This window comes from Poecile atricapillus, chromosome 22 (assembly GCF_030490865.1).
Source record: "Poecile atricapillus isolate bPoeAtr1 chromosome 22, bPoeAtr1.hap1, whole genome shotgun sequence".
Classification (NCBI taxonomy): Eukaryota; Metazoa; Chordata; class Aves; order Passeriformes; family Paridae; genus Poecile; species Poecile atricapillus.
In genome coordinates, this window is record NC_081270.1 from 5,544,013 (window position 1) to 5,557,715 (window position 13,703).

Sequence of the window (13,703 nt, forward strand, 5' to 3'; positions counted from 1 at the left end):
CTGAATTGCCTTTCTTAAAAAAAAACAAAAAAACAAGAAAATTAGGATTTACAGTAATCAAATGAAGAATTAGAGTCCAGAATGAAAATTGTGTTATTCTTCCAGCATGATTCCATACCAATAGCTAGTCTATGGATTAAAACCAAGTATTTACTTAGGCTAAGAAGAAGCAGATTACTTGGGGGAGCTCAACAGAAAGCATCCAGCTTTCTTGGAGTCCCTCTTCAGGTGTGCTACCCCAGGGCTGGCCCAGGTACAGCCCCTGTGGTGGAAAGGTTAATAATCCCCAGAGCCCATCAGGATGTCAAACAATGCAGAGCTGGTGTTAATGGGAAATTTACAGCCTCCTTTCTAATAAATCTGAGCCTAAAGCTTGTTCACAGCTCCCAGTAATTCTACAGCAGGGAGGATCTCACAGACATAAAGGGTTTTTAATGTTGAAATTTCACTGAAAACCCAGTGAAGGACAAGCACTAGTGAAGTTTATTTGCAGAAAAATAAAAGACTTCAGAGTTGGTTGAAGTCTGAGCTGTGAGCACTTGTGAAAAGAATCCTTCAGAAGATGAATAAGAAACAGATAAGAGTTGCAATTACAGAGGTCGAGCTGGTAATGTGCCATCCCATCACCTGGCATTTTGTGGAAACATTTTAAAAAGGCACTTTTCTCAGAGCAAGAACCATTTATTTCACATTAAAGGCTCTATAATTAGATCCCCAGGACTGAAGCCAGGTGTGTTTGTAATTCAGGTAATTCGCTGAGTTCTATTAGCATTTAAATAATCAAAGCTAAGCTTTGAAGTGAGGATGCCACTCAGATGAGGGAAGCTCATCTTGAGCTGTGCCATTTCCATCTTTGCTAAGAAGTAGTGCATGAATTTACAGCCCAGGGTAACAGCAGTTGCTGAGGAGAAAAGCCTCCAATAAAAGAACTCCTACATGGAAAGAAACAAGCAGATATCTTCTCAAATATGTGGGCTTTTGATGTACCTGATTTTAAGTGATGTTAGGCAGCAATTGAGATTTGGTCTCATCAAATATTCACTTCTGGCTAGTTTATTAATAGAGGGCCTGTTTTATTTATTCCCCTTGATAATCACACAGATCCTGTTCAGTCTCACTGCTTTATCTTTCTCCACTTCTGTCTTCAGTACACACAAAATTGAGGATAATGCACATCCTCGCCCAGATCTGCTTTCATTTTCTATCAACAATAACCCTCTCACCTGACATCATCCTTCATTCAGCTACTGTGCTTTCAAAACACACCTCTCCTTTCTCTGCCAGGTTCTTTGCTGTGCTGCTTTAAACAAACCCACTTGCCAGCTGTTAAAACAGCTGGATGCAAAAATCACTGTCCCACACCAGTTGATATTGCTGGTTTGATTCCATTCTAAGCAAATGAAGAGGGCAGAAGGCAGAGGCTTAGTGAAATTGTTTTAATATTACCCAGGCAGTGAATGAAAGGACCCTGCCTGCTGTTCTGCCTCTTACAGAGGGAAAGGTAAGGAAGGGTTTGGTGACAATGCCAGAGGAACTTTCAAAGAAGGAAAATCTCCTAAACCCAAGTCTCGGGACATGGTCTACTCACATAGCACAGAAATTTGTATACAGAGATGAAAAAGCTGCTGTCCCAAGAGCTGCTGCAGACAGATGAACACTTTCAATTCCTCCCACTTGTCTCCCTCACGGAGAAATGATCTATCCCTCAGCCCCCTGGAGGGGAAATCAACCCAGCTCTCAGCTCCTGTGTGTCTGAGGCAGAGCAAACAGGCTGAAAGTGCAAAGTTCTTTCACTGCATCAACTCCTTCCTAACAGTGATGGAGAGTGGAGGGAGAGGAAATCACTGGAAGAGCTGGTGCCAGGCAGGGGAGATGGCTAAGGGCACTTCTGTCCCTCTGGAGCAGCTGCTGCACTCAGGAGACCCCCAGCTCCTGCAGGGTGACCTCTGGGGCAGTTGCCACTGTTCCCTTATCCATGCCAGAGGCTCCAGTGCAGCACCTCGGCTTCCAAAGGGACCTGGAAGGAGGCAGCTGAGCTCCCTCCGGGCAGAGTGGGGATAGAAGGACAGACATCCATGGGCAAAGGAGCAATGCAGAATTTACATTATAGATAGAGAAAGGGGGGGATATAGGGAGATAGGGATAGGGATAGGGATAGGGATAGGGATAGGGATAGGGATAGGGATAGGGATAGGGATAGGGATAGGGACAGGGATAGGGATAGGGATAGGGATAGGGATAGGGATAGGGATAGGGATAGGGATAGGGATAGGGATAGGGACAGGGATAGGATGCAGGTCCCGGCTCTCTGCTGCTGCCCGCTATGCCCTGGGCAGAGGAGCTCGGTGCAGAGGTGCGGTCCCTGCGGGTACCGGGGCAGAGGAGCTCGGTGTGGAGGTGCGGTCCCTGCAGGTACCGGGGCAGAGGAGCTCCGTGCGGAGGTGCGGTCCCTGCGGGTACTGGGGCCGGGGCTCCAGGGCGGCCACCCGCACCCGTCCCGCCGGGGCAAAGCGGCAGGAGCGGCGCTCCCCGTCCCTCCTCTCCTTCCCTTTCCTCTCCAGAGTCTCCTGCAGTCGCTGCGGCAGCTCCGGGAAGAGGAAGGGGAGCCGAGCCTGGGAGCTGAGCCGGGGGCCGGGGCTGAGGACGGCGGCTGCGATCCGGAGCTCCCGGCTCCGGTCCCGGCCCCAGCCCTCCCCGGCCAGCCGAGGGACAGAGCCAGTGAAGGAGTGAAGGAAACGCCTGTCCTCCCTCCGACAGAGACACTTCTGCCGCTGCTTAGGGACGAGGATGAGGAGAGCCGGAGCGCAGACGGGCTGCGATGGGAGCGGAGCGGGGAAAGCCGGGGCTGCCGCTGGAGCTGCCGCTGTCCCCGGCTGAAAGCCTCGGAGCGGCTCCCCCCGCAGCTCTCTGAGCTCCTCTCACAGGTTTCTGGAGCAGATGGAGGAGCTGAAGCCGGCACCGGCTGCCCAGAGGTTCCTGAGTCTCCGTTTCAGCAGCCATAGCACCAGGCTGCCCTCGGACCCGACACGGAGCAATAAACCTGGTGCCAAGCCTACATCGCCTTTTTTGAGTGGGGTTTTTTTTTGGTCACGGTTTAGCAGATGGTCAGAGGATACAGAAACCCCCTCCAGAGCGCTCGTCTCCCTCTGCTTTAAGGGCTCCATCCTGACCCTGCCTAGAACACCCCACCCGTTCTGGAAAGCCTTTTGCTGGAGGGTCGCAGCAGCAGCAAGGATGCTGATTGCATCCTTCCAGGACTGTCAGTGACCCTGCACACTGCACTGAAGTGGGACCGTGGCAGTGAGAAAGCCATGCCTTTCCCGATGGCTTCACTGCTGCCACCAGGGAATCCTCCCCGGAGGACAGGGGTTAATTCCAGGTGCTGTCCTACACACGCCGCTGTACCGTGGGCTGAGCCGCATCAGTGCCAGGCTTGGCACAGGGGGGTTTCTAAAGGCAGAGGGGCTCCATGGCTTTAAAAATACACCCGGCAGCGCTGCCTCTGCAGGAGAAGGGGTGCGAGGGCTTCAGCACCCGGGACAGACGCCAATCGCCCCGAGCGCCTGCCCGGGGCTCCCTGCAGCCTGCACTCAGCAAAGGAATGGACAGCCGCATCTCAGAGATAATGTATCACGATCACCGGGAGAAACAATCCGTGGTTAGCATGAAAATTAATTTCTCCCCTTGGAAAAAATGAGAAATGAGGCAGCACTTCATTGCAGGATGACCACTCCAGACATTTTTATATTTGTGTTTTGATTCTTGTCTGATGGCCTCACCTATTAATTTCCTTCTCAGTCTAACTAACATGCAGGGAGAGAGCCTGGGTGGGATGTGGCATAGTTTTATCGAAGGTTTGGTCACCGGGAGATGGAAGGAATCCAATTGCAGCCTCTTCCTCAGAACAGGAGGCTGTGTACAAGCAGCTCCCACTCTCCAGCTCAGAATGGCAGTAGGAGAACAGATCACTGGCAGGATGTGCAGCAGGTCAGGGCAGCACCTGGGGCAGGTCCATCCATCAGCAGATGGAACCCACATGGTGCCAGCCCCTGAGTTTGTGGTCCTTAGCCTCACAGGGCTGAAAAACAAGGACACAGAATCATCTTGCAGGGGAAGGGACAATGTCACCTCAGCTGAGCTCTGTCCATCGTCATCACAGGATCCACACATGGGCTGCCAGCAGAAGCCTTGGTGCTGTCCCTCTCTGATCTGAGCAACCAGAGCTGCTCTAACGCAGCCTCATGTCACCACACCTCCCATCCCATCCCATCCCCTGGGAAGGGGGAAATGGGACAGATTCCCAACCCTAAAACCACTCACAGTAAACTTTTTAGAAGACCCTGCTGCCCTGTCAAGGCAGATATTTTACCAGGGAAATGCCCAGCTGAGCATGGGCAATGCCTGGATCTTGATTCTCCACTACTGGGCTATAAAGCCTAAAGTTCATATTAATTTACCAAGGTGATAACACTGAGATAAACAAGTGACTTTTATAGCTTTAACAATGATGAGCTGAGTTCTGACATTTCTGCTTTAGCAGAACTACAAGATGGATAATCGAGGGCAGAATTTGGCTGTGAAAATACAGCTGCTGCTGTGCTGGGCAGTCATTTAATCCCATCTCTGCACTTGACTGCATTGTACATGGAATACAGCACAAAACTTCCTGTCTTAGAAAAGTATTGTTGAGGCTGAAGTCATGCTGCTGCATCTTATTTATCTGCCATGGAACACAGAAGATGAAAAAGAATGAAGCAGTAAAGAAAATACAATCTCAGGGTCCAACTTAATGACTAAAATCGTGGGAAATTAGATTGTTTCACAGGGACAGGTCACACAAAGCAAAATATTTCACATCTGAGATTTTAATATTGTATTTCTCACATTTCTTGCTGCTGGGTTTGTGCTCCAGGGGCTGCTGTACAAAAAAATACCCCAAAAACAGACACAAAGGAAAACTCAGAGCAAGCTACAAACAGTTTTGTACAGAGCGAGCAGTAGAGAATACTTAGTGTGTAGGGGGGTGTGAAAGGAAAGAAACAAGAAATACAACAATAACAGATTTTAATTATCTTAAATTAGACACTCAAAATCAATGAATAATTCTGGTTTATCTTCTCCCATTTTTGCAGTTTACAAAACAAACTAACACCTTGGCACACACATACACACAACAAGACCAGCAGGAAGAGAATAATTGTAACTAATTAATGAATTATACAGACACTGCAGTACAGAGTATTAATTTTAAAAATGAAGCTATCAGGATCTTAGCTATTTTTTAAAATAGGAAAGTGTTGGAGCACATAATAATAGGAAAAAACTACTATTGCCTCCATATTCTGAAAAGAAAAACATTGAGGAAAAATAGAGCTCTTATAATAAAATGCTTCATCAGAACATATGCAGAGTTGGGCTGACTTTGGGCTGTATTAGGAAAAAGTAGCAAAAGCAACATTTGAGTGTGACTTCACAACCTTGAGAATGTCCTTTCTAGTATAATTTTGGTAGCTGATCATGTGAACAGTATGTGCACATGTTTGTACATAAACACCATGTTAAGACATTTAAGACATGGGAAATATTTTATCATTCTATTATTATTATTTTGAAAGTGTACTCAGGAGATTCTTCTAAGATCTATGTTCATATAAAGAGTCAACAAATTATTACTAGACTGACATTCAACTTACTCATACATTTGTTGTTGTTTCAATTTAAAATAACAAGAAACATTAGGAAAATGTAAAAAAAGCCATTGCTTCACGATTTAGAACTCTTGCATTTCTGTAAAAAGATTAATTTTTAGTTATACTATAAGCACAAAGACAACAGTGGAAGAGAAATTTGAAGCATTTCTGTACTTTTGTAATTTCTTATTTAAGAATAGGCAGTTGCTAGCTAATTTTAAGACATTCAGCACTTAAACAAAACAAATAAATACTTTTCGTTTTTGATATATTAAATTAAAGATTTTGTTTTAACTCCTCACAAAACACACATACACACAAATTCACCCATTCTTTCTTTGGGACAAATTCTGATACCTTTCTGAATAACACCAAAAGCTATCTATTTAAATTCTCATCAAACAAGTTTCTTGTAAAAGAAGATTATTGCTGAATCTGACTGATTGTTCTTTAAATTTTATTGATGCAGGGTCAAGCCTTACCATCAATTCTTAAAGAAATCCCATTATTTAAAGGTTTGGCTGTTAATAAACACTAACGCTTTTCAGCGGTGCCGCCGCCGGTTGTCGCGGAGGGCTGGAGGCACTCGCTCTCAGCGTGCACTGAGGTGCAGATGGAGGTGCTGCCCTTGTTGGTAAAACACAAAATCTCAGTGGTGATATCACCTCAGCAGCAATGGGAAAAAAATCTGGGATTTTCAGCACACTGAAAATCCCAATCACACACTCCGTGGTGTGCGGTGGCCGCGCGTATTCCATATATAGAAGGAAAGCACGTCCTGAAAGTCAATTTATCTTCATTCTTGACTCTTCAACAAATACTCATCTGAAAGTCTGTTGTTTCCCCTGTAAAAGGCAATTTCCTTATGGAAATCTTCTAACTGAGCAAAGTTTAGAGGAGTTTTGGGATTGTTTCCCATCTCTGTAAATCTGACCATAGGGGTCTCTTGAAAGAGAATTGCTAAGAATTTCCAACTGGACTATGTAATCACAGCGCCTGGTATCAAGAGGAGGGGGAGTGACATGAAATCACTGACTTGTGACATACATTCCTCAGCAACAGCAGCTGCTGCCTAATGACAGCTAATAAAGGGAATCTTCCCTTGACAGAGCTGCATGCCTGCAGTGGGACTGGAATGTGCCCAAGATAAACCCACTGATAACCTAGGAAGCAGGGATCACCCAAAGAGTATAAAAGACAAGCTTCAGAAGGCAGACAACAGGACAAGGAAGAGAGAGACTTGAAGGGACATCTCAGAAGAAACAGCTTGAACTTCCCCATTCCCAACCAAGTCAGCGCCATGGACACTAAAGGCTCATTTTTCTATGGCTTCCTCTTGCTGCTGCTCATCCAGCTCCAGCCCAGCAGAGCCAACCCTATCTACAGCCTCAGCCCTGCCAAAGAACTGGCCAGCATGGAGGTGAGCACTCTCATTTTAAACTTTTGGGGTGTGAGGTGTGTTTTTGGAGTGTGAGCTGGTGCTTTGCCCTCCTTTTGCATGGTTGGACTGCAATAACCACAAAGCCATCGCATGCCAGGGGACAAAGCCTCAGCTCTACAAAGGGGTTCAGAGAAGCTCTGTAGGGAAATATCTTCCCTTGTTTGGTTCACCTGAGCTCCTGGGCAGCAGTGGGAAACAAAATTGGGATGTTGTAGGATATCTGCTTTGGCATTTCAGTTATTTTTCTTTTAAAGATACATCTTCCTGGGAACAAAGTTCCAGGGAAGGAAAAAAATCATCAGAGTAGCTCTGTAAGAACAAACAGAAAACTTTGAGGTGGGGTCCTGCCTGTCCTGCTGTCTATTTGTCTATCCCTGCTCCACAGGGCAGCCATGTGGCTCTAGCTTTGCGAATTTGAGAGATCTGGTTGTGTATGGATGATGAGGAGGCAAAGTGGAGCACCCAAAGACAAACTTTTAGAAATATTACTAGAGGAATAACAATCATTTAGTGTGGCTCATCCAGAAAAGCTTCCAGAGCTATAAAGTTACCAGCTAAGAATTTGAATAAATTATAAAGAAAATCCATTGTTACAGCACAGTGCAAACTTGAGACTCTGATGGGATCTGAAAGCTCAAACCTTTCCTTGGGCTGGTACCAGTGCCCAGCTTCTCAAAGCTGTTCTCAGGCCCTAAGAACAAACTCCCTGAGCTAATAAAGACAACTTAAAGCTGCCTCTGGGCTGTTTTCAGCAACCAGGAAGAGTGGCTTCCAAATGCACTCACTGTCAGGCAAGCCATAAGGCTCATTCCTCTCTATTCATATTCTAGAGATGGGAAATTACATTCCTCTAATTGGGAATTAGAGCTGCCTTTGAGGAGGTTATCTGACACAAAGCTTTACAAATTACAAGTGGTACCCAGGAAGCAATCACACATTATTTTACCATACAGGTATTTTTAGTTACTTTAAGGAGTAATCCTGCAATCCCTGGGGCAGAGATTAGTGAAAACACCAAGAGCTTCTCCAAGTGATGTCCATTGAAATAGCCAGGGGTGACAAATCAGCAGCTTCTGAGAACGTGGGAGCGGGTGTGTGGCTAGAGGTTCTCTCAGACTGTACCATGGGTGGCTGAGTGGTATTTCCCTGTGCAACCCACATCTTGAATCCTCTCCTCTGCCAAGATATCTTCCAACCTTGCCAGTAAAACACACATGGTGGCAAGCAGCTCCACTCAGTTCACAGGGTGAAGCTGTATCTTCCCATAGATGGAATTACTGTGAACAGGGATATATAATGCAGAGGACAGAGCCCAACCACCACCAGTAAGGCCAGGATTCAACCTGTCAGTCCCTAGGGTGGGCTATCAATAAATGCAGAACAGAATCACTGGAAGAGTTAACAAATGACCACAAAACAAGGAGTTTCATTAATTTAATTCTTCTCTTGCAGGCTCTGCTGGAGAGACTGGAGGATAAGTTTGCAATGATTGAAGCCCTGGAGTCCAACCCTGACCTGCAAGAACCCAAAACCCAGGAGGAGATCCTGTCAGAACTCGATGACAGTGACAACCAGAAGGCTGAACCCAGGATTGCCCCCAACACCCCTCTGTCCTACAGGAACCCCTTCCTCAAGAGACTGAGGGGGCTGCAGATGCCCAGGATGATGAGAGATTCTGGCTGTTTTGGGAGGAGGATCGATCGGATCGGCTCCCTGAGTGGGATGGGCTGCAATGGTGAGTCCTGTCCAAGCCACTTCCCTGAATTAGCACATTAGTGTCCGTGTCGTGGGACAGGGAGGGAGCAGCTTCTCATTTAAGTCTTTAGAAAGACACAGTTTGAGAATGGAATTAATCTGAGCCCAGTATTTAAGCTAGTGTTGGTTTTTCAAAAGCACTGCTGACAATGGTGACATGCACCAAGACAAAAACAGATTCTAACAACATTTATTTCATGTTTGGTTCGCAGGTTCCCGGAGAAATTAGGATCAACTTCCTTATTCCCTGCTCTGAAGAATGCTTTACAGTACCCCTTCCTCCCAAGATGAAAGCCAGATGCTTTCTAAGCTCCTCAACAGAAAGTTATTCCTATTTTTATTTATTTATTTATTTATTTATTTGATGTTTTTTTAAAGAACATTTCTTACTCTAGCACTGACAGACCATCTTTAAATAAAACTAACACATTAGACATCTGTGCTGGACCTCTCTCCTGTCTGTTGCATTAAATTATCTTGTGTTTGCCTAAAGTTAAAAATCTTAAATTTTCTTGATATTCTGGTACCCACAAGCCTGGATCTTACTTACATGAGACAGAGAAAGCATCAACTTGGTAAAAACGAAAATGAGTTTTTGACTAGAGGCTTTTCCTCTGCAGTAAAATGCTAAGAGGTTAGCAGGGAAAAAAAAACCAACTTGCTTAACATTGAAAGATCATCACAAGTCCTCCTATAGACAGGGTTTCAGTAATAAGAGAGTCCTTTTGCTGATTCAGATTATTCAGTCATGGGAACTACCACAAATGCTTCATGTAAGCAAAAGTTACATGAAAAGAAATAAATAAAATCATTACACTCCACAAGTTTTAAAATAACCAGAGGGAGGAAAGGGAATTAATTGTATCTGTTTTCTAGCAGTGACCAAATAAAGGTTACGAGCATCAACAGAAAGATACATCATTAACTGTGTCTTGTCTCACTCTGCACCTGGCTGAGATGCTGAATCCCAGAATTTCTTGAAGGTTCCTCAAAGGGTTTGAATATTATCATGATGTTCCTCATGAGAGGGCAGGTGGGATCACTTAACTACACTGCAGCTTGTACAGAACATTTATCACTTTCTGGGAATGGCTCCTCACAAAGCTGTTCTAACACAGCTAATGGCAACACTGGAAGTCTCATTAAGATTTATTTAACCTTAGTTGCTAGATTTCACACCTAGCAGCTGAATTTGACCCAAAACATATTCTAGTAGCCCACCAAAGAAGGTAATATTGCCAAAAAAACATTCAGTCAGCATCCCAAGAACAAAGAGCTTGGATCCCCATGTGAGCCCTGGCAATGGCATCGAGCCTGGCTCAACACCACTGTCCTGTGAGTGACTGCACGTACTGCTAGGGACTGTGTTATTTTGAGCACCTCATGAGCCTCATTCCCAGAATCTCAGGGTATGGATGCTAACTCTGAAACAGAGTGACTGTAGAAATTACAGGCCACACAGCTTTCTCAGTCTTGCCTGAGAAAGTGGCCTGGGAAATTATGAGGAGGATTTAAAACAATCCTCAGAGACAGAAAACAGCCTTGCAGGTGCTGTTTGTCTGTTCCTTGTTTTCTGGCAAGAGAAGGTCGAGGGGTGGTGAACCCCAGTGACCAATGATGGTGATGTGTTAGTTTACTGACCAATAAGAGTTTCCTTTCTGTACTTTCCATGTATTGGTCTATAAAAAAGACCTGAAGCAATAAACTGAGAGAAATTCTCCTGATTGACTCCTGAGAGAGTCTGTGTCGTTCTTCCAGCTGTTCCTGATAGAGCGACATCAGGGCATTCCCAGTCTCATTCCCACGTACCTGAGTACCCTGAGAAGATTGTTCAGGGCTTAAGAAGGCAGCACCAGGACAGACACAGCTGGAACAGTCCAATTCTGACTCTGCTTATGCAAATGCACCTGGGGACAGAAATGCTACCTGGTGAGGAGAAGGTGTGGAAGGCAGGTGTTCCAGAGCTGCTGACAACAGCTCTCAGGCACCACAGCTCCAGGGAAAGGGTAAATTCAAGCACACACTCATCCTGCACAGGGCCAGTCACAGCTAAGGCTGCTGCAACACTTAACTGGGGCTCATGTCACACATCACATTTCTGACACCCTCCCAATCGCTCCCTGTACTGCTGACATGGCCTCCAAGAGGGATCTGTGTGCTCCTCTCCACACTGGGCCTTGGGATTCTTTCCTAGGGAAGAAGGGCAGAAGTCCAATCTGAGGGAATAATTTTGCTGCACTCCAACAGAAAACCACAGACAGTGTCATATAAATCCTCTCCTTCCAGCAGCACCAGCTACAGATAAAATACTTTGTGGAATAGTGTCCACACAGATTTCCCTGAAAGAAAAATAAATTCCCAGGTTAAGATTCCCAGCAGTATCCATGGGAAATCTCTGCAGTGAAAGCTACAGTGACTTTGCATTTATGCAATTTCACAGATCAAGAGGGTGTGAAGTCACCCTTTGGGGAGCCCTTGTGGGGACAATGGAGCTTTGTCTTCTAAAAAGGCTTTCCAAACACACCCATTGCAGCACGATGGGAACATGCAGATGGACCCCTCCACACCAGCAGTGGGAAACAGCCTGACTTCCCCTGTGCTGCTGAAAGTAGAAACAATTCATGTACTCTAACAATAGCTCTTGTTGGAGCTGAATTTTACCCAGTCAAGCACAACTTGCACAGACACTGTAAACTGTCCCTCCCTGTCAGCCCCTCAAGGCACAAATCACTGATTAGTTCAGTGGAATGTGCTAAAAATGGCAAGAAGAGGCAATGCAGCCTGACCTAAAGCCAGGTGGGTCCAGTATTAACAGCAAGCCAGTTCCTGGTGGAACAAGTCTGTATTGGCTTGCAGACAGTATGTTAATAGACCCTGAGGTCTGGGAGAACCTAATTGAGGGTAAGCAATCGAGGAAAAAAGCATCTCTGACTGGATTTTTACTGCTACTCCCATACACACACTGAGCTGTAAAGCACCCTCAGGGAAATCTCACAGCCAGGTCAGAATAGTGCTGCACTCAGGAGTAAGCACTGGGAAAAGCTGAATGGGAGAAACTGGACAGTGATCAGTTCTACAGGCAAACATCACCCCTAAGGATGAAAAAAAGTTGCCACTGTTGCTATGAGAGCTGGATCAGCGAGAGCAGGGAACAATCCTGGGAACAGCCATCATGTAAATGAAGAAATATCCCAGTAGGACCAGAGAGGCTAACACCCTCCACAGAGCTATTGTGACATTTGCCACCTCCTGCCCTGCCAGACTTCATTCTAACTTCCTAACAGTACCCATGATGGGCCCTGCATAATTCAGCAGCTTGCTTTGCTTTGGTTTCTGAAACACAGTAATTCCATTAGTGTGCTCCATGCACTCTGTAAGGCATGAGCCTTGTTTGGAATAGGGGTCTGCTTGGCATGGGATATATTTGCAAATTAGATTTAATGATTTCTTTGCTCCCTCAGACACTGCACCATCCCTACCCAGCCTCCCACTAAACCAAATGCTTCCACTGAAATCCAGGTTGGCAGGCAAGATTGCCAAGAGGAGCTGTCAGCACTGCTGGGTTTCTCTAAGAAATCCTGTGTGAAGTCCAGGGCACACACCCTCCAGTGCTGCAGGGAGACGTGGAGCTGTGCCAGGTCACATCCCAATCTGGCTGCAGCCAGCTTGTTTGATTTACTTCCCCTGAATCTTGGCCCCCAAAGGCCTTTGCTGATTGACATCTGCTTGATAAGTGTGTCCTGCACTTTTATGTGGGAAGGAAGGAAGATTTGGAAGAATTTCTCCCCTCTGTTACCATCTCCTGGCTGCTCTCTTGGAAAACCAGCACAATCCTGTACTTCAAGAGCAGAGTGGGGAGGAGGAGAAGTTTATGAAAATAGAAGGTGGTGGGAAGGCAGCTAGAGTCAGGCCAGTCATGCTGGGAATTGGGAGGATAGAAAGGAGAGATAAAACTGGTGTGTTAATTCAACCATCCCAGAGATATTCTCTCTGCTGATATAGGCAACAAAAAGCTGCTGGGGGAGTCAACAAAGGTCTCAGAGTTGTCATGTCTGATCTGTTTGTTGTAAGTTTTCAACACAGTATTGTTTTCTACTGAAACTGTATATATGGGTTCCAGTCTCTGCTCCAAAATGTTTAGAGGATCAGTAAGATGTGTGTTAAACCATACATAGTCCATACAGGAATTGAAGCAGCCTGGAGAAAGGGACATCCTGCTCACTTTTAAAAAATTATCTCAATCTCCAGATCTCACTGACTGATTCCCCTTGTGGAGCTCACTGATGTCTCATCCCAGCTCCCAGGAAGCCTTTTCAGACTCTGCATTTGAGCAGTGGATGCAGAGGAGGCTGAGTGTGTCCCACTGCCGCTGAAAAGCCCTTCAGCACCCTGGACAAGAAGAGCAGCTTCACTCTCTCCTTCCACCCCTGCAACAGCCAAAGCTCTGGGCAGCCATCCTCTGTTCCTTCCAGTGCCTGCTGCATGATCACAACAGGGAATGCACATGCCTGTGAGGATGCACACACACTGAAGAGGCAGCTTGTATCCTGCTAGCAAAGCAAAAATTTAAAAAATAATAATAATAATCTCACTGGACACCAATATTTTTTTTCTGCTAGGACCCCAGTGTGTTGTTACAGGGACAATGACACGTGGTTGGACTCAACAAGTCTATAAACCTCTCCCATTCCCTCCTGTGTTGCTGCATTTATGACCAAAGGCAGCACAGAGCTGCAGCAGTTCCCCCAGTCCTTTCTCCTGATGACTCCTTCCTACCCTGCTAGGTTATCCCTCCTATTCCTTGCTCAGTTAAGACC

At 45.9% G+C, this 13,703-nt stretch overlaps 2 protein-coding genes across 3 annotated transcripts; both read left to right on the top strand.

Annotated features, from left to right (window-relative positions):
• Positions 1-1,424: 1,424 nt before the first annotated feature.
• LOC131587432 (uncharacterized) lies at positions 1,425-3,132 on the top strand. Of its 2 annotated transcripts, none has more exons than XM_058855313.1 (2): positions 1,425-2,456; positions 2,562-3,132. In XM_058855313.1, the coding sequence occupies exons 1-2, from the start codon at positions 2,292-2,294 to the stop codon at positions 3,000-3,002; spliced, it is 606 nt and encodes a 201-aa protein (XP_058711296.1). In that variant the 5' UTR covers positions 1,425-2,291; the 3' UTR covers positions 3,003-3,132. The 2 variants fall into 2 exon arrangements, with proteins under 2 accessions (XP_058711296.1, XP_058711297.1); XM_058855314.1 differs by having other exon boundaries at positions 1,428-2,441.
• A 3,760-nt stretch (positions 3,133-6,892) lies between these two features.
• On the top strand, positions 6,893-9,324 carry NPPA (natriuretic peptide A). Its single transcript, XM_058855315.1, has 3 exons — positions 6,893-7,110; positions 8,584-8,866; positions 9,099-9,324. Exons 1-3 carry the CDS (start codon positions 6,991-6,993, stop codon positions 9,113-9,115), a joined length of 420 nt encoding a protein of 139 aa, XP_058711298.1. The 5' UTR covers positions 6,893-6,990; the 3' UTR covers positions 9,116-9,324.
• The last annotated feature ends 4,379 nt before the right edge of the window (positions 9,325-13,703 follow it).